The sequence below is a fragment of the Hypanus sabinus genome, chromosome 14 (genome assembly GCF_030144855.1).
Source record: "Hypanus sabinus isolate sHypSab1 chromosome 14, sHypSab1.hap1, whole genome shotgun sequence".
Taxonomy (NCBI): Eukaryota; Metazoa; Chordata; class Chondrichthyes; order Myliobatiformes; family Dasyatidae; genus Hypanus; species Hypanus sabinus.
In genome coordinates this window covers 54101090-54122267 of record NC_082719.1, presented here as the reverse complement: position 1 = coordinate 54122267, position 21178 = coordinate 54101090, and the positions used below count along the sequence as shown (strand labels likewise).

The 21178-nt window shown below is 40.1% G+C and overlaps 1 protein-coding gene across 1 annotated transcript in view; it reads left to right on the top strand.

Moving 5' to 3' along the window:
- The window catches only part of clocka (clock circadian regulator a), a 134748-nt gene that overhangs the window by 8509 nt on the left and 105061 nt on the right, over positions 1–21178 (top strand). The window contains exon 2 of the mRNA XM_059988635.1: positions 10967–11012. Coding sequence (XP_059844618.1) covers positions 10967–11012 — 46 coding nt within the window. The remainder of the gene's footprint in view (positions 1–10966; positions 11013–21178) is intronic.

The following is a 21178-nucleotide window of genomic DNA, read 5'->3' as shown; positions in this document are numbered from 1 at the left end:
TGTACACAACAGTTGTTTGGTGAAAAAGGCACAATGGTGCTTCTTTCACCTCGGATGGTTGAGGAAGTCTGGTATGGGCCCCCCAAATCCTAAGAACTTTCTACAGGGGCACAATTGAGAGCATACTGACGACTGACTTCATCACTGCCTGGTATGGGAACTGTACTTCCCTTAATTACAGGACTTGAGTCATCCCAACCACAATCTCTTCCAGCTGCTACCATCTGGGAAGCGGTACTGCAGCATAAAAGTCAGAAAAAACAGGCTCTGGGACAGCTTCTTCCACCAGGCCATCAGACTGATGAACTCACGCTGATTTGAGTGTACTCTATATTACATTGACTGTTCTATTTATTATGAATTACTATGATTGCACATTTAGCTGGAGACGTAAAGATTTTTACTCGTGTATGTAAAAGATGTAAGAAATAAAGTCAATTCAATCTAGAATAGTGTAACCAGGTGACAGTCGAATCTTATTCATTTTCGTTAAAGGTGTACTTGGGCATCCATCTGGGTAATGCTAGAATAGTTGTCTGTGCCTTTAAGTGGAGACGGTGATGTCATTACGCACACGCGTGATAGTCAGGAGACCATTTTGTTTTCTGCAGAAGTAGCTGGTGAGGCTTTGGGATTAAGTTCCTCCCAGCGATGCTGGGCATGGTGAGGAAAAGTGAGTATTAATTGACAATATCTATGTGAATTTGTTTATGCTTGTTGGCGAATCGAGAATATCGGTAATTTGACATGTTTTACATATGGATGCTTTAGATCTTCACGAGTGAAGACATTGGCGCTGGATAGCGTGGCTTGTGCAAAGTTCCTTACCGGCCAAGTAGGTCAGTCTTTCTGTAATTTAACTACCAGGCAATATCTTTTAAAAGTTGTGCCAAAGTGTACCTTTTGTATCATGACTGATTGTGAATGTAACAGTGTAATGTGAATGTTTAGTCTCTGTTTGGAAGTTAAGCACATGTGTACTCAAAAGGAATAGACATCTTAGATGGGATGCATTCACTTACATTTTCGCTGCTATGTATAAGGTACAGGGTTGGTGGGATTCTAATGTTTGTATTGTGTTCCTTCAGAATTGCCACTTCCGTGTTAGTACTGTATTAGTTTTGTGCGGTTTGCTTTATGTACTTTTATACTGCAAATGCAATCTGTCGATACACAAGGGTGTGGATTGAAGGTTAAACTGAGATTGTAATGGCAGAAAATGGTTGTAAAGTCATTCATTTTGTTTTAAGACCCTCTTCTGGCACTAAAACCTCTAAAACAGATAAAGGAATTAAAACCCGAAAATGTATTTGTTGTCCTGAGTGTGTACTTTTCCCTAGGCTACAAAATTAGCCTCCCTACTCTTTTTTTTATTATTTTTTTAATATACATTTTCTACATCGCTACAGATAAAAAAAACCGAGATCAAAATGAAGAACATTAATACAGTGCAAAAATAAACATACAATAATAATATAATACAAAAAAAGATAATTGAGAAAGCACCCAAATTGAAGACATGTAAAATTAGTATCCTCCCCAAGCTCCGCAACCAAAAAAACTCCAGACCAACCACAACACAATATAGAGAATATAAATCACGACAATCAAACCCCCAAAACTGTAAATACACTTAGCAACAGAAGATATTAATGCCTACTACCAAAAAAAAGGAGCTGAAAGCAAGGGACCGGGAAGAAAACCTTAGTTAAGAGGAAGGTTATGAAAGTACTCAATAAAAGGTCCCCAGACCTTATGGAACTTTATATCCGAATTAAGAACTGAATAATGAATTTTTTCAAGGTCCAAGCAGGACATAATATCGTTAAGCCATTGAGCATGCGTGGGCAGGGCAACATCTCTCCATCTAAGGAGGATTAAACGTCTAGCCAGGAGAGAAGCAAAAGATAATATTCGACACTTAGTCGAACTCAGACGTAAATCTGTCTCACACAAAAAACCGAACAAAGCAATTAAAGGGTTAGGTTCTAGGTGGTGATTCAGAATATACGATAACGTTATGAAGATATCTTTCCAAAATTTCTCCAAGCTAGGACAAAACCAGTACATATGAATGAGAGAGGCCTCGCCCCTTTTGCATTTATCACAAAGAGCACTAATATTAGGGTAAAATCGAGATAGTTTAGATTTAGACATATGGGCTCTATGAACAATCTTAAACTGTAAAAGGCAATGGCGAGCACAAAGAGAGGTTGAATTAACCGATTTGAGAATCGAGTCCTAAGTCTCTTCAGATAAGGAGGTATTTAAATCATGCTCCCAAGCCATTTTAATTTTATCCACAGGGGCATGTCGTAAGGCTGCTAATTTATCACGAATAAATGATATTAAACCTTTACCTAGTGGATTAATAGAAAGAAAGAAATCCATAACATTTTTCTCAGGCTTTTCAGGGAAGTTAGGAATTAATAAAGTGTCTAATTTGGAGATATCTAAAAAAATGAGCACTGGGCAGATTGAACTTAGCAGAGAGCTGTTGAAAAGATGCGAAGCGATTATCAATAAAAAATCTTCAAAATGTCTAATGCCCTTCCTATACCAATCATGGAATGCTGAATCATACGTAGTAGGTAAAAAAAGGTGATTATGTAAGATAGGGCTAGAAAAGGAAAAACCATGGAAACCATAAAATTTCCTAAACTCAGCCCATATTGGCAAAGTGTGTCTAGCAAGAGGATTAACTATTTATCTGGACAAACTACTAGGGAGTACAGAGCCAAGAAGTGCAGAAATAGATAAATCTTTAGTGGAACTCAACTCCATTGCCACCCAGTTAGGGCACTCAGGTTGGCCATGGAAGAAAGACCAGAAGGTAGCACAACGTATATTAGCTGCCCAATAATATAAATGAAAGTTAGGTAAAGCCATGCCGCCCTCTTTTTTAGATTTTTGGAGATAAACTTTATTAATTCTAGAGCTCTTATTCTTCCACAGATATGACAAAATAATAGAGTCTAAGGAATCAAAAAAAGATTTAGGGATAAAAATTGGGATAGATTGAAATAGATATAAAAGTTTAGGGAGAACATGCATTTTAACAACATTAATACGACCTACCAAAGACATAGATAGAGGTGACCATTGTAACAGACTCTGTTTTATAGTATATGAAAGACTGGCAAAATTTTCATGAAAAAGATCTTAAACTTCCTTGTGACTGTAATCCCAAGATAAGTAAATTGATTATGAACTACTTTAAAGGGGAGATCACGGAATGTTAATTCTTGTGCTTCTTTATTAATTGGGAAAAGTTCATTCTTATGTAAATTAAGTTTATAGCCAGAGATCTGGCTAAACTGATCAAGAAGTGAAAACATTGGAGGTAAGGATGTAGATGGATTTGAAAGAAAAAGTAATAAGTCATCAGCATAAAGAGAAACTTTATGCTCAACACCCACTCTCCAAATCCCGGTCAATTCAGGACAATTTTGAAATGCTATCGCCAAAGGTTCTATAGCCAAATCAAAGAGAAAGGGACTTAAAGGGCATCCCTGACAGGTGCCATGTTTGAGGTTAAATAACTGGGATTTCTGAAAATTAGTCAAAACAGAGGCAGTAGGACACAGATACAGCAATTTGATCCAAGAGATAAAACTTTGACCATGGTCAAATTTTTCTAAAACTGCAAAAAGGTAATTCCACTCTGTACGATCAAATGCTTTCTCTGCATCGAGGGAAATAACACATTCAGGAATCCCAGTTGGAGGTGAATATAAAATGTTAAATAAATGCCGAATGTTAAAAAAAGGAAGACGGTTTTTAATAAAACCAGTTTGATCCTCAGAAATAATAGAGGGAACAACAATTTCTAATCTATAAGCCAAAACTTTGGCCAAGATTTTAACATCAACATTAAGCAAAGAAATTGGCCTATACGAGGAACACTCTGTTGGGTCTTTACCCTTTTTCAATAAAAGAATAATAGATGCCTCATTAAAAGAGGGTGGCAATTTACCGTAATTAAATGAATCAGATAATACCGAGAATAACTGAGGAGAAAGAAGTGAAGAGAATGATTTATAAAATTCTACGGGGAACCCATCAGGTCCAGGAGATTTCCCTGAAGACAATGCAGAAATTGCAAAAGATATTTCTTCTGATGATATAGGCGCATTAAGTTTAGCTTTAAAATCAGATGAAAGTGAAGGAATATTCAGATTATTTAAAAAATGATCAACAGAGATACTCTCTTTCAGAGGAATAAAGTCGAGAATAAAAATTTTAAAATGCGTCATTGATTTCTAAGTGATCCGATGTAAAGTCTCCATTCTCCTTCCGGATCTTTGTAAAATGTTGTTTGGCTTTGGAACGCCTCAATTGATTGGCTAGAAATTTACCAGATTTGTCACCATGAATATAAAAGCAACTCTTACTTTCAAGAAGTTGGCGTTCGACAGGTTGAGTAGACAGAAGATTAAATTTAGTTTGAAGTTCTACACATTTCTTGTATAATTCAGGATTCTTAGTTTGAGCATACAGTTGATCCAATTCTTTAATCTGATTAGTGAGGTCTAATCGATCTGCACAGGACTTTCTATTAAGGGTTGCTGTATAGGAGATTATTTGAGCCCTCAAATATGCTTTCATGGCATCCCAGACAATCTGGGATGACATTTCAGATGATATATTGGTGTTAAAATAAAAGGTTATCTGATCCTTAATAAATTTTAGAAAATCATCATCCGATAATAAAATCGAGTCAAAACGCCAGTGTTTGTTCCTCTGAGGGAGACCAGGGAAATTTAAAGACAAAGTAATTGGGGCATGGTCAGAAATCAGTATACTCTGATAATCACAAGAATAAACAAATGGAATAAGTTGATTATCGAGTAAGAAGTAGTCAATTCTAGTGAACATTCTAGTATGGTGAACATGTGAAAAAAAAAAGAATAATCTCTCTCAGTAGGATGAAGGAAATGCCATATATCAGAGATACCATAATTAGAGAGAAAAGATTGAATAGCTAAGGCAGATTTAGTAGGTAGTCTAGTAACAGAGGGCGATCGATCCAAATTAGGATCTAACCAACAATTGAAATCGCCACCCAGTATAAGAGAGTATGAGTTTAAATCTGGTTGTGAGGAGAAAAAACGTTCAAAAAAATTAACATCATCAAAATTGGGAGCATACAGGTTTGCTAGTACAACTTTAGTATTATATAATTTACCAGAAACGATAATAAAATGACCATTTGTATGAGATATCTTATTATGGAGTTCAAAAGGAATATTTGAGTTAATAAGGATGGAGACCCCCCCCCCCCCCAGCTTTGGCGGCAAAGGATGAATGAAAATGCTGACCCGCCCACTTTGACAAAAGCCGAGAATTATCAAAACTACGAATATGAGTTTCTTGAAGGAAAGCAATGTCAGCTTTGAGTTGTTTAATATGTGAGAAGACCTTCCTTCTTTTAACAGGATGATTCAATCCCTTTACATTCCAGCTCACAAGTTTAAGTGTATTAACCATTATCAATTGTTAGTGCATAGATGGCAGCAGGCATATAAAAAATCAAGCAGTACAATAACAGTCTGGGAGCAAAAATGTAAACATAGAATCAAAACAGAGACATGTCCTGAATAACAAAGGAAAACAAAAGAAACAGTGAGTAGTGTTGGAACTGAAGAATCCACCTCACCCTCGCAACCCAAAACTAGATGGCTACCTAAAAAAACAGCTAGCTCTACCAAAAAAATTAACCCAAGTATGACTTCCAGTTCGGTGTCGTTAACAAAAGTTCCATATAAATACTATAGCAAATAATAACTAATTTATGCACTAGAAAACATCATTACAAATAGGAACAACTTCAACAGAAGTATAAAACTTAATACAAAGAAAATCAGAAGAAAACTAAAACTAACCTACCCGCGAAAAATTATAAAAGATTAAAAGAAAAAAAGGGGAGGGAGAAAAGGGTGAAATTATAAATTCAAAGAAAGTACTTATTGACCATTTACAGAAAAAAAAAACAGAACTCAAACTATGAATCAACCAACAGGGAGGCCTTCAATAAAAACTCCAAACCTCCAAAACAAGTTAAAGTCAATTGTAGCTCTCTATAGATAAAGTTATACAAAAATAAAATAGATTACACAAGTACAATCTAAAAGTCCGCAGGGAAACATTAAACTTAGATTATTAGAAAAAACGCACCAAGTCCAGGGAGAGATTGACTACAGCCCTTAGAGTTTCAATAGATAATGTCTGAATTATTTAAATAAAGTCTGAGTTCGGAAAAAATAGTTTTACTTCGAGAAGTACTTATCAACCATTTTAGAAGGTCAGGCCGGTTCCAAAGAAGACGGGGTGGCCGGAAGACTTCCAACAAATGCCTCAGCCTCTTTCACTGATTTAAACCACTTATGATCTCCTGTAGTAAGTGTAATTCGAAGATCGGCTGGATTTCAGAGAGAGGGTCTGAATCCGCGAACAAAAAGCACTTTCATTACACCTTTAAACTCAGCACACATCTTCAGAACCTGGGGGGCATAATCCTCCACAAAACGAATGACCGTATTTTGAAAAGCAAAAGTACCTCTGCGGCGTGCCTCCATAATCAAACGGTTTTTCACCTGGTATTGATGAAAGCACAAAATTACCGGCCGTGGACGGGAACCCAGAGTTGCACGAGGAACATGCATCCTGTGAGTCCTTTCAAGCTCAGGTGGAGTCAGAAGAAATTCTTTCCCGAAAATCTCACAGAGAAAATCAGAAAAAAATTCAATGGGAGAGCCCTTTTCGGTGGCCTCTGGCAAACCAAGAATTCGTAGTTTGCAACATCTGCTCCGGTTTTCAAGATCCACCATTTTGGAAAAAAGTTTACTGTTCTTCTCCTCTAGGTTGGAGCAGAGAGTTTCAAGATATCGAACACGGCGTTTTAAATCTTCAGAAGTTGAGTCAATGCGAGATAAATGTTCAGCATGTTCATCCACTCTAGCGTTGATCCGATCCAATTTGAAATCCAGCTGGTTGAAAGAAGTTCTAAATTCATTTCTAAAATCCATTAAAATATCTTATCGATGTTGTTCCAAAACAGCGAGAATGTCAGCCGGCAAAGCCGTAGAAGTTTCCTTTTTCCTGGTTTTAGTACTTTTGGTAGCCATTATAAGATAGATGTGTTTGCAGGCAGGTAAAAGAGAACTAATAAAATACCTAACTAAGGTTTAAGAAGGGAGACATATAGTGCAAAGATGAGAAGAATGACGAAGCAAAAGTTCAGAGCAACTAAACAATTGCCATCTTACCGGAAGTCCCCCCCACTCTTATATTTTATAGCTCAATTAATGAAGGAAAACATTGTGAATCCTTTTAGCAACCTTATCGACCAGCCATGCTTCTATTAATGATTTCTGTGTGTTTGGTTCAGGGTCCCTTTTCCTTTTTGTCTCTTAATCCTTCCATTACCTCTAGACTGCATGATGGAGTTGTAGTGAGTTTTGTTTGCTTGGAATGGTGATTATAATGGTAGGATAATGATAACTGCTTGTTCCATATGCTGTTGGTGAACTAGCTGTTGCTCAAGTCCCCTTTGAATCTTTCCCCCTCATTCTAAATCTATCCCCCTCAATTTGGACTCCCCTGTGTCTCTCGTAATTTTAAACGTTTCTATAAAGTTGCCCCTCATTCATCTATGTTCCTGATCAAGCTCTCCCTCTGATTGGGGGGAGGGGAGTCCTGGTCCTGGCAACATCCCCTTAAATGTTTTCTGCACATTTCTAGTTTAATCACATCTTTCCTGTGACAGGGTTATAAAAACTATATGCAGTTCTCTAAGCGCAAACACACCAGCAACATATGCAATTATGAAAAATAATGTCTCAAATTCTATACTCAGTAAGTGGAATGATGAAGGCCAGTGTGCTAAATTGCTTTTCCAACAACTTGGCTCCCTGTGATGCCACTTCCAGTGGACTATGCACTTGTACGCTTGTGTCTGTTTGATTAGACCAGCCTTTCTCAACCTTTTTGCCCTGGAGGAACCCTTGAAATAATTTTCAGGTCTCAGGGAACTCCTCCATAAAAATTGTTACATGTACAACCCACGGTATGTTAGTGTGATCAGTAAGTTGTAGATATAATAAATTATTGTCAATGCTCTTTTGAGTAGAGGATGAATTTTTAGCCAACCGTTCTTGAAGAAAAAACAGATAGTTAAACTTGGTTTACTTATTGATGTCTTTCTTTCCCTTTTATAAATTTTAAAAAAACTCATAAGGTAAACATAATAAATTTCTCAGTTCTGGGTTGAACTTGCGATAAGCACACATGTATTTCACCTTCAACTGAAGTGAGACTATTTTGATCTTTGCCCTTGATGCTTGTTAACCAAGAAGAAGCTTGCTAACACATGTAAGAAGTTGAAAACTGTAGCAAAATGTTCGTTGATTTCCAATGAATGGCAGGATATTCTTCTTTCACAGAAATCCAGAACTTGTCAAGGGGCAGGTCAATAAATCTCATCCTGAGTGCATGATCAAGTGCAGCTCACAAAATTCTTCCTCTTCTCTCAAAGTCAAGTTCTTGGGCTGAGCAGAAGATTCAGAGAAAGGATCCCTCATCTAGTCTTACACTTGTGATGAAAGGGAGGTACAATACTCTTCAGTTTTGTTCTACAGTTCTTCCAGGTGGTTTTCAATAAGACTTGAAACTTTCTGGTATCCTTCCTCACTCTCAAGCTCAAGCAGAAGTGGGAACATTTCAGGATTTCCCTTTGCAGCATGATTTTTCCAAAGATTCAGTTTCCTTTTAAATCTGAGAATCTTATCACCTTGAAGTCAGAATATTTTCTACAGGGCCCTGCAGAGACTTGTGCAACTGGTTCATATGATGAAAAAGTGTCTGTTAAGAAGACAAGTTTTTGCAGCCATTCTTCATCTTCAAAGCACTCAGCAAAATCTGCCCTACTATTTTCTTAAACTACTCCTGCAATTCACCTTTTAGTCCACGCACCCTGTTGAGAACTCTTCCTCTACTAAGCCACCAGATTTCTGTATGTACCAGGAGATTGGAGTGCTCCTTACTGTGGTTGTTGCATAGTTTTTAAAACATTGAGTGATCTGGTCTTAAAGCTACTAAATAACTTATTTCCTGAAACTTTTTACTGGCTGTGACTTTATTTTCAAAAGCTTTAATCTGTTTGTTTTGAGATTCCAATAGTTTAAAATAATCAGCATTTTTAGGTGTCATAGGGCTGTGATTTGTAGTTAAATGTCTTTTCAAATTTGTAAAATGTTTTCCACAGATGATGTACAATGGAATAGGACAACTTGGATCACTAGTCCATGTAAAGCCCATTGATGAGCAGCTTTCAGTGTAAAGACAGATTTTTTGTGTGTCCATTGGTGCAGTGAAATGACTCCAATTTGGAGTAGTTTGAAATGATGCCATCTGCAAATTTACTTATAAGCCATGTGTATTTCTATGCTATCATCTGTGTAATTAACAAATAAGAAAGGATGTAACAATGACCTCTGCCACATACTACTAGTTCATGGGCACCACTTTGAGAAACAACCGTCAACCACTACCCTCTGCTTCTTACCTCTGTACTAATTTTGAATCCCTGTAACTAGTTCTCTCTGGATTCCATGTGGCCTAACATTCCAGACCAGCCTACCATGTTGGACCTTGTCAAAGGCCTTGCTTAAGTCTAAATAGATAATATCCACTGTCCTACCCTCATCTACCTTTTTGGTTACTTCCTCAAAAGTTTCTAAAAGCTAGGTCAAGCATGACTTCTCATGCACAAAACCATGCTGACTCCTCCTGATCACTCTTTCTATCCAAATGCTGGTCAATCCAGCCTCTCAGAATTATCCCAGTAACTTTCCTACCACTGATGTCAGGCTGACTGGCCTGTTGTTCCTTGGCTTGTTCTTTAATGATACTTTGAGAAGCTGCAATGTTTTTGCACATTAAGGATACAACTGTACATTCTTGAGTAACAGAACAACATACTTCAGTCTTTGGAGACCTTACCAGTGGCTAAAGATAAAACAAATAGCTTCCCAAATATCTCCTTAATTTACTCACCTCCCTCAATGTCTGAGGATGCACTTGGCAAGACCCTGGCAATTTATCCAGCTTAATGCACTGTAAGGCTGCATCTATCTCCTGCCTGGTAGAATGTATGCTCTCCAAAATATCTCCACTCGTTTCTCTTATCTCTTGAGTTACCATGATTTTCTCCTCTGTAAGCATCAAGAATTAATTGTTAAGAGTCCCACCATCACCTACCATTTGAGATATAGGCAGTCTTACTGATCTTTAAGGAGACCTATTCTCTCCCTTGCCACCCTTTTAATATAGCTGTAGAAACTGGGATTTTCTTATTGGATCCATCTCACTTTTGAACAATGTTTAGCTTCTAAAGATCCCAGTATGTGCAGCAGCCACATTTATCCCCCTTTAAAGAGACTAAACTTGTGTAGTAGTAAGGATACAGGACTCCTTTGTAATTCATGTAATTACAAGATAATGTTTGCAGCAGAATTTGTGCCAAAACAGTAATAATGTGTGGGGCTGCAAATGTTGATGTTTTCTGGTATTTAACTTAATGGTTGCAGATTGATCATACATTTTAATCACTGCACTGATATTTCAAGATGTTCTTTAATTTTCTCCTTTCAATCTCCACCTTCTCATACCCCACCTCCACCCAAAACCAAAGCTTTCTTGACATCTACTTCTAGCTCTTTGAATGGCAGGGATTCATTCTTGAAGATGTGTATCAATATTTTATCCTTTGACTTTGAATTTGATGGTACTTTGAAGAGCTGTAATGTTTTTCCTCATTAAAGGCTCTAATGATGATTCCTATTGGATAAAGTTTTGAGTTCCAAGAGGTGAACAATAATGGCTTGTTTTTCAGCTGGTTTAAGGTTTTACTTTTTACACTGTATTGTCGATTAAACCTTAACTGATTTCCATTTATGCTTCTTAGGTGAGAAAGAGTTGGAATATGTGGCCAGAGGAAACTTGCCAACCAGGTAAGTGAGGCTGCTATGTTGTAGCTGGGGTTCATTGAAATTAGAATAGTACAGCAGAGGGACAGGCCCTTCTGCCCCATGCCACAATATTACTAATTGAACTAATTAAGTTAAGGACACCAAATTAAACTAGTCCCTTCTGCCTGCGTATCCTACCATTCTCTGTATAGTAAAGTGCCTATCTAAGAGTCACTTAAATACCTCTGTCATATCTACCTCCATCATCATCCCTGACAATACGTGAATGAACTACACTTTGTTTTTCTACTCTGACGTTTTCTGTGATTTAGTTATTTTGTAATATTATTCAACAGATCAATATTCCTCAATGGTAGATGGTTCTAGAGGAGATTTTGAAGGATGGGATATACTAGCATATTGGAAGACGGCAAACAGGAGTAAGTCTGCAGATGCTGGAAATTCAAACAACACACACAAAATGCTGGTGGAACACAGCAGGCCAGGCAGCATCTATAGGGAGAAGCGCTGTCGACGTTTCGGGCCGAGACCCTTCGTCAGGATTAACTGAAAGGAAAGATACTAAGAGATTTGAAAGTAGGAGGGGGAGGGGAAAATGCAAAATGATAGGAGAAGACCGGAGGGGGTGGGGTGAAGCTGAGAGCCAGACAGGTGATTGGCAAAAGGGATACAGAGCTAGAGAAGGGAAAAGATCATGGGACTGGAGGCCTAGGGAGAAAGAAAGGGGGAGGGGCATTAATAGAAGTTAGAGAAGTCAATGTTCATGCCATCAGGTTGGAGGCTACCCAGCCGGTATATAAGGTGTTGTTCCTCCAACCTGAGTTTGGATTCATTTTGACAATAGAGGAGGCCATGGATAGACATATCAGAATGGGATGTGGAAGTAAAATGTGTGGCCACTGGGAGATCCTGCTGTCACTGGTATATAAGGTGTTGTTTCTCCAACCAAGCAGGATCTCCCAGTGGCCACAAATTTTAATTCCATGTCCCATTTCCATTCTGATATGTCTATCCATGACCTCCTCTACTGTCAAGATGAAGCCACACTCAGGTTGGAGGAACAACACTTTATATACCGGCTGTGTAGCCTCCAACCTGATGGCATGAACATTGACTTCTCTAACATCTGTTAATGCCCCTCCCCTTCTTACCCATCGCTGATATATTTAGTTTTTGTTTCTCTCTCTCTCCATCGCTCTGCCTGTTCTCCATCTCCCTCTGGTGCTCCTATCCCCTTTTCTTTCTCCCTAGGCCTCCCGTCCCATGATCCTTTCCCTTCTCCAGCTCTGTATCCCTTTTGCCAATCACCTTTCCAGCTCTTAGCTTCACCCCACCCCCTCCAGTCTTCTATCATTTTGCATTTTCCCCTCCCCCTCCTACTTCCAAATCTCTTACTATCTTTCTTCGTCAGTTAGTCCTGATGAAGGGTCTCGACCGGAAATGTTGACAGCGCTTCTCCCTATAGATGCTGTCTGGCCAGCTGCGTTCCACCAACATTTTGTGTGTATATTGGAAGATGGTCTGGTTTAGAAGATGTCAGTGTGGCTCTGTACATGGAAAGTTGTGCTTGACGGAGCTTTTAGATTACAGGTGGTCTTCATCATTTAGGGAATTAGGCTGTGGATTTCAATGCGCATAAGGATGAGGTGATGTAGTTTGGAAAGCTAAACCAGCATCGAACTTGCAGAATGGATAGTAGGGCACTGGAGAGTGCGAATAGGGGTACAGGAATACAAGTGCATAGCTTGCTGAAAGTGGTGTCACAAATAGAACAATGAAGAAGGTATTAACACTTTGATCTTTATCAGGCAGGTTACTTGAGTAAAGGAGTTGGAGTGTTATTTTGAGGTTGTACAAGTCATTGGTAAGGCCACATTATTATAGGAAAGATGTGGTTGAACTAGAAAGAGTGCAGACTAGATTACTAGGTGTTGCCAGGGTTAGAAGGCTTGAGTTATAAGGAGAAACTTTATTCCTTGGAATGTAGGAGAATGAGGGGCAACTTATGAAGATGTTTAAAATGATGAGATACATAGATAGTAGATGATAACAGTCTTTTCCCCAGGGAAAGGGTGCCCAGAACGAGGGGGCAAAAGATTAGGGTATGAGGAGAAACATTTAAAATAGACTTGATGGGCAACTTCTTTCCACAAGGGTGGTGAGCATATGGAATGAGTTGCCAGAAGAAGTGGTTAAGGCAGATACAACTGTGTCATTTAAACAGCAGATAGATGGATACATTGGAGGGATGTGGGCACCGTGGTCAACATGGACTCATTGGGCCAAAGGTCCTGTATCCATACTATGTTTACTCTATGACTCTAAATCAAGATCATTGTAAAGGATGTTTTTAAAGGCTAGTTTTGAGGTAAGAGGGCAATGTAGGAGCTACAGTTAGAGTAGATGATGGCTAGTGGAGTAGACTGGTGACTAGGTAGTGAGTTGCACAAGGCTATCTGGTGGGGCTGTTAGATGCTTCCGAAGCATTGACTGAAATATCTTAATATAATTCTAAATATTTATCCTCTACTTTGAACAGACATGAGTCAAAGGTTCATAGGAGTCTAGGGATACTGAACTAAAGGAAATCTTAATAGTTTTTCTAAGTGATTTCCTAATCTTAAAAAGGTAGCTCTGGGCAATTTATTAAAATTTCAGAGTAATCCATGTAGCTGTTGCAATGTTTTTTAGTAGTAGTTTCATTTTTTTTTAAAAATTGTTTTTATCCTTCTTGTTAATTGGCCTGTTATCTCATGTAAGATGAAGTATTTCTGCTTCCCTCAACTATGGTAATTGGGAGCAAAATGAATTCAAGATATGCTGACAGGTAGAGTTTTGTATTATTTTTAAAAGTTTGAAGTATATTTTATTGGGTAAAATTAACTAGTGATATTAACTAGATTAACTAGTGACTTCTGAATTTGTGTTCCATTTTTCTTTAACTACCTTATTTAGTTTTATTTTCTAAATATTGCTTTTATTAAAAGTACAATACAACTTTTTCTCTGGCCAATATGTAATTTGGCTGTTTTTTAGCTTTATTGATTTCAATTTGTTGTTTGTTATAGTCTTATAATTTGTTGCTGTCCATCTTGTTTTTAAGTGTTCTTTTGAATTTGGCATGCATTTGATCTGAGATTTTGCTTCCAAAGTCAAATTTGTTAATTTAAGTTATAAATACCATTAGTTTCTGCATTGATCCTTGTGGGATTGTACCTTTTTCCTTTAGCTCTACTCTGTATTCTGACTTCAGTCAACTGGTTGTGCATTCCTTAAGTAATTCACCAGCTCAGCTTGATGCTCCACTCTTGAACTGAACCAGACGTGTATAAAGAAAGTCAGAATGAAAGTAAGGCTACTGAGACTAGCCACAGTATAAACCACAGATTTGGATAACAAAGTAGAAAAAACTCTTAAACAACCTTTTGCATATCCTCCTCAAATCTTGCCTCCTCTGCACACACTGCCCTCCATTCTATCTGCACCAATCCCAACTTTACTATCAAACCCATAGACAAAGGGGCTGCTGTTGTGATGCGGCAGACTGACCTCTCCCTTGCTGAGGTCAATTGGCAGCATTCAAGACCCCTCCTCTTACCTATCCCTTGTAAAGGACCACACTCTGGACCATCAGAAAATTGTCTCGGACACCATCACTAACCTCATCAACTCTAAAGAACTTGCATCCACACTTCACACTGCTCATTTCTGCCTCCTATCTCAGATTCATAAACTTGACTGTTCAGTTAGGCCCGTTGTCTCTGCCTGCTGCTGACCCACTGAATTCGTGCCTGCATACCTTGGCTCCATTCTATTACCCTTGGTTCATTCCCTTCCCACCTACATCTGCGCCACTTCTCATGCTCTTGATCTCCTCAACAATTTTTAATTCCCTGGCCCTGACAATTTCACTTTCACTATAAATGTCCAGTCCCTTTACACTTCAATCCCTTATCACCAAGGCTTTAAATCTCTCCACTTCTTTCTCAGCAAAAGACCTAATCAGTTCCCCTCTACCACCACCCTGCTCCATCTGGCAGAACTGGTCCTCACCCCCAACAATTTCTCCTTTGGTTCCTCCCACTTTCTCCAGTATCAAGGGGTAACCATGACCCATAAATATAGCTGGCTTTTCATTGGCTACATAAAACAATCTACGTTTCAAGCTTTCCCTGGTAATGCTCCCCAACTCCTCCTGCATTACATTTATGATTGTATTGGTGCTGCTTCATGCACTCAAGCTGAACTCAACAATTTGATCAACTTTGCCCCTAACTTCCATCTTGCCCTTAAAATTACTTAGTCCATTTCTGACAACTCTTTCCCCCTTTGTCAAATCTCTTTGTCTCTGTCTCTGGAGACAAACTATCTACTGACAGCTTTTATAAACCTACCAATTCCTATGTTTATCTTGACTATACCTCTTCCCACCCTGTCTCCTGTAAAAGTACCATTCCTTTTTCTCAGTTCCTTCATCCTAGAATAAGGCTTTCCTTTTCAGAGTATCAGAGATGGCCTTCTCCTTCTAAGAATGGGTTTCCCTTCCTCCACCATTGATGTTACACTTGCCTGTATTTCCTCCATTTCCCAGATATCTGCCCTTACTCCATCTTTCCACCACCTTAACAGGCATAGAATTCCACTTTTCCTCACTTACCACTCCATGGGCCTTAGTATCCAGCACATGCATTTTCCAAAACTTTTGCTGTCTTCAATGGGGTCCTACCACCAAACATGTGTTAACCTTCCCCCCCCCCCCCCCATCTTACTCTTTGCTTTCTGCAGGGTCTCTGATGTATGGTTTGTTTCTGGACAGTACTAGACATGGTTTATATATTTTTTGTCAATAATGTTGCTATTTTGTTTTCTGAAGTTGTAGGCACAGTACCTCAAAATTAACTACTTTTCCTGGTCAGGTCCTCTATTCATTGTCATGCATATAACTTCATTTTGGTTATGATTCCCAAATTTGTTCCATATTTCTCCACATCCCTTCTACATTGAAGACCATTTTAAAAGGAAATTTATGTTTTGTAACTTCAAAACCTTAACTAATTCAAGGGAAGACATGAAAATGTGGGAATGTGGGTCTAATTTTATGCTTACTTTAAGCAAGAGCGAGGTGCATGTATCATAAACCATAGAACATAGAACACTACAGCACAGTACAGGCCCTTCAGCCCTCCATGTTGTGCTGACCCATATAATCCCAAAAAAAAGTACTAAACCCACACTACCCCATAACCCTCCATTTTTCTTTCATCTGTGTGCTTGTCAAAGAGACTCTTAAATACCCCTAATGCTTTAGCCACCACCACCATCCCTGGCAAGTCATTCCAGGCACTCACAACCCTTTTGTGTTTTCTTTAAAAAAAACAAGCAACAACTTACCCCTGATGTCTCCCCTAAACTTCCCTCCCTTAATTTTGTACATATGCCCTCTGGTGTTTGCTATTCGTGCCCTGGGAAACAGGTACTATCTATCCACCCTATCTATGCCTCTCATAATCTTGTAGACCTCTATCAAGTCCCCTCTCATTCTTCGACACTCCAAAGAAGTCCCAGCTTTGCTAACCTTGCTTCATATGACTTGTTCTTCAATGTAGGCAACATTCTGGTAAATCTCCTCTGCACCCTCTCCATAGCTTCCACATCTTTCCTATAATGAGGTGACCAGAAAGGAATACAATACTCTAAGTGCGGTCTCACCAGAGATTTGTAGAGTTGCAACATGACCTCTCTACTCTTGAACTCAATCCCCCTGTTAATGAAGCCTAGCACCCCATAGGCCTTCTTAACTACCCTATCAACCTGTGCAGTGACCTTGAGGGATGTATGGATTTGAACCCCAAGGTCCCTTTGTTCATCCACACTCTAAAGTAACTGACCATTAATCCTGTAGTCAGTCTTCTGGTTTGTCCTTCCAAAATGCATCACCTCAAACTTGTCCGGATTGAACTCCATCTGCCATTTTTCTGCCCAACTCTGCAGCCTGTCTGTATCCTCTTGTATCCTTCAACTACCTACAGCTCCATCCATAACTCCTCCAATCTTCGTGTCATCCGCAAACTTACTCACTCATCCTTTCACCTCTACTTCCAGGTCATTTATAAAAATCACAAATAGCAGGGGTCCCAGGACAGATCCCTGCAGCACTCCACTAGTCACCGACCTCCAGGCAGAATACTTTCCTTCCACAACTACCCTCTGCTTTCTTCCTTTAAGCCAATTTTTTTATCCAAACAGCCAAGGTTCCACTTATCCCATGCCTCATGACTTTCTGGATGAGTCTCTCGTGAGGGACCTTGTCAAATGCTTTGCTAAAGTCCATGTAGACTACATCCACTGCCTTACCTCATCAATTTCTTTTGTTACCTCTTCAAGAAACTCACCTCGTGAGGCATGATCTTCCCTTCACAAAGCCACGTCGACTATCCATGAGTAGACTGTACTTCTCCAAATGCTCGTAGATCCTATCCTTAAGAATCCTTTCCAGTAGTTTGCATACCACTGACATAAGACTCACTAGCCTATAGTTCTCAGGTTTCTCCCTATTACCTTTTTTAAACAAGGGAACTACATTTGCCATTCTCCAGTCTTCCGACACTTAACCCTGCAGCCAAAGAGGATTCAAAGATCATGGCTAATGCTCCTGTGATCTCTTCTCTCAATTCCCACAACAACCTGGGGTGTATCATATCTGGCCCTGGGGATTTATCAAACTTAATGTTTTTAAGAAGATCCAGCACGTCTTCTTCCCTAATCTCTACATTGTCCAGCATGCAGGCCTGCTCTACTTTGACCTCATCCTGATCAAGATCCATTTCACTTGTGAATACTGAAGTAAAGTATTCATTTAGGACCTCCTCAACCTCCTCTGCTTCCAGGCACATGTTGCTCTCTTTATCCTTTAGCGGTCCCACCTTCATTCTCGTCATCCTCCTATTCTTCACATACGCATAGAACGCCTTGGGGTTCTCCTTAATCCTACGTGCCAAGGCCTTCTTGTGTCCCCTTCAAGCTCTCCTAAGTCCTTTCTTTAGCTCCTTCCTGGCTACCCTATATTTCCTCATAAGCCCCTCCTACTTCCTGCTTGTACCTAACATATGCTTCCTTTATCCTCTTGACGAATTGCCCCACATGTTTCGTCAACCAGGGTTCCCTGTTCCGACCATTTTTTTTTCCTTGCCTCAGTGGGACAAACCTATCCTGAACCCAGCTCAAGTGGTCCCTAAAATTCTCCCACACTACTTCTATGCTTTCCCCTTTGAACATCTGTTTCCAATTTACTCTCGCTAGTTTCTGCCTCATCCCTTCAAAGTTAGCACTTCCCCAGTGAAGCACTTTACCATTTTGTCTGATTTTATCCCTTTCCATAGCTATGCTGAAGTTAAGGGAGTTGTGGTCACTCTCACAAAAATGCTCCCCCACCAAGAGGTCTGTCACCTGACTAGGTTCATTACCTAGAACTAGATCCAGTATAGCCTCTCCTCTTGTGGGCCGGTCCACATACTGTTTCAGGAATCCTTCTTGAACACACCTGACAAATTCAGCCCCATCTATCCCCCTTGCACTCAGTAGGCGCCAGTCAATATGAGGGAAGTTGAAATCACCCATAACTACTACCCTGTATTTCCTGCACCATTCTAAAATCTGCCTGTTTATCTGCTCGGTGTCCTGAGGGCTATTTGGGGGCCTATAGACTACTCCCAGAACAGTGATTGATCTCTTCCTATTTCTGACTTCCACCCAGACTGACTCTGTGGACACTCCTTCTGTAGCATCCTCCCTTTCTATAGCCGTGATACTGTCCCTGACCAGCAATGCCACTCCCCCCTTTTCTACCTCCCAGCCTATTCCTTTTAAAACACCTGAACCCCGGGACCTGCATCATCCAATCCTGCCCTTCCTCCAACCAAGTTTCAGTAATGGCCACGACATCGTAGTTCCACGTACTAATCCATGCTCTAAGTTCATCCTCCTTGTTCCTAATTCTCCTAGCACTTAAATAGACACATTTCAACCCCTTTAACTGGCTACAATTATGTTCTGTCTCCTGCCTGTCCTTCCTCATCAACTCAGAACTCTTAGCATCATGCCCTTGTCCTTCTACCTTAATCCCTGCACTCACATTCTGATTCCCACGCCCCCGCCAATCTAATTTAAACCTTCCCCAACAGCTCTATCAAACCTGCATGCCAGAATATTGGTCCCCCTGGGATTCAAGTGCAACCCATCCTTTTTGTACAGGTCACACCAGCCCCAAAAGAGGTCCCAATGATCCAGAAATCTGAATCCCTGCCCTCTGTTCCAATCCCTCAGCCACGCATTTATCCTCCACCTCATTCTATTCCTATTCTCACTGTTGTATGGCACAGGCAGTAATCCCGAGATTACTACCTTTTGAGGTCATGCTTTTCAACTTCCTTCCTAACTCCCTGTAGTCTTCTTTCAGGACTTCTTCCCTTTTCCTACCTATGTCATTGGTACCAATATGTACCATGGCCTCTGGCTGTTTTCCCTCCCACCGCAGGATATCTTGGATGTGATCAGAAACATCCCGGACCCTGGCACCTGGGAGGCAAACTACCATTGGAGTTTCTTTCCTGTGTCCATGGAATCGCCTGTCAGAACCCCTGACTATAGAGTCCCCGATCACTACTGCCTTCCTCTTCCTTTCCCTACCCATCTGAGCCACAGGGCCAGACACTATGCCAGAGGCATGGCCACTGTCGCTTCCCCCAGGTAAGCTATCTACCCCCCCCCCCCACCCAACAGTTCTCGAACAGGAGTACTTTTTGTCAAGGGGTACAGCCACAGGGGTATTCTCTAGTACCTGACTCTCACCCCTTCCCTCTCCTGACTGTGACCCATTTCTCTGTCCCCCGTGGCCCCGGAGTGACCACCTGTCGGTAACTCCTCTCTATTACCTCCTCACTCTCCCTGACTAGATGAAGGTCATCGAGCTGCAGCTCCAGTTCCCTAACACAATCCCTTAGGAGTTGCATCTCGATGCACCGGGTGCAGATGTGGCCGTCCGGGATGCCGGGAGACTCCAGGACCTCCCACATCTGACACCGACCACAGAAAACTGGCCTCACACACATACTACCTCCTTTTGCAATCAACAATTGCCTCACCTCTTTCAGTTACTGCTGAAGCCCGTGGAGCCAAAGCCCTTTCACTCTGCTGCTTGCTCCCATCATGTGGTAGCTTCATGATATATGCAATTTGTGTATATATATTTGTGCATATATAATGTGTAAAAAACATGTGTACAAATATACACAAAATTACTCAAATATTTGAGAAATATTAAATACATAGCATCCTCCCTGCTTAGCTATAAACTCTAACTCAATAGAGAATGCATCTCAACTATATAACACAACTATTACATACCAACATCCACATGTTGGTATATAAGCCAGGGAACAACAGGCCAGTCAGCCTGACATCAGTGGTTAGGAAAGTTACTGGGAGAATTCTGAGAGACTGGATCTACCAGCATTTGGATAGAAAGAGTCTGATCAGGAGGAGTCAGCATGGCCCATTAAGGCTTAAAGAGTTAATCACTATGGAAGCCTTCTTGATTTTATGGGATAACCTGTTTCCTGACAAGGGACATTTGTAGGCTTGGCAGGTGAGACTTGTGGCTGTGAAATCAATCTCAGGGTCTGGGGCCTCCTCCGTGGTGGTTGTAGGAGTTGATTTTGAGACTGCAGGAAGTGGTTCTGATAGCACTGGATGGCTTTTTCTCTTTTATTTCTAGTTGTGTATCTTGATCTTGGGAAGGTGCATTTAGTTCACTGGAATATTCTCCTCTTAGTCTTACTATTGCTTCCTTTACGATTTGATCTCTTCTCTTGATTTCCTCTTCCATAACATCTGATGAATCCTCTGTTTTTTGTAACTCCATTGACTCCCTTTTTAGACTTCCATGCATCTAGCTGAGCTTTGCATCTACTTTTAGAAACAGCTTTTCATCTCCCACTTGAAGTTCCTGCAAAAGCCTTAATGCACACAGAGTAGATTCTGGTTCTTTATACTTACAAAAGCCAAATGCTGGCAGATTTCCTGAAACGCTTTGAAGTCTCCCAGCTTAAAACCAAACCACATTCCATAAGCCTGATTAACATATCAGAAGCTTTCTCAAATATGTTGCCTATTTAAGCTGTTATAGTTGG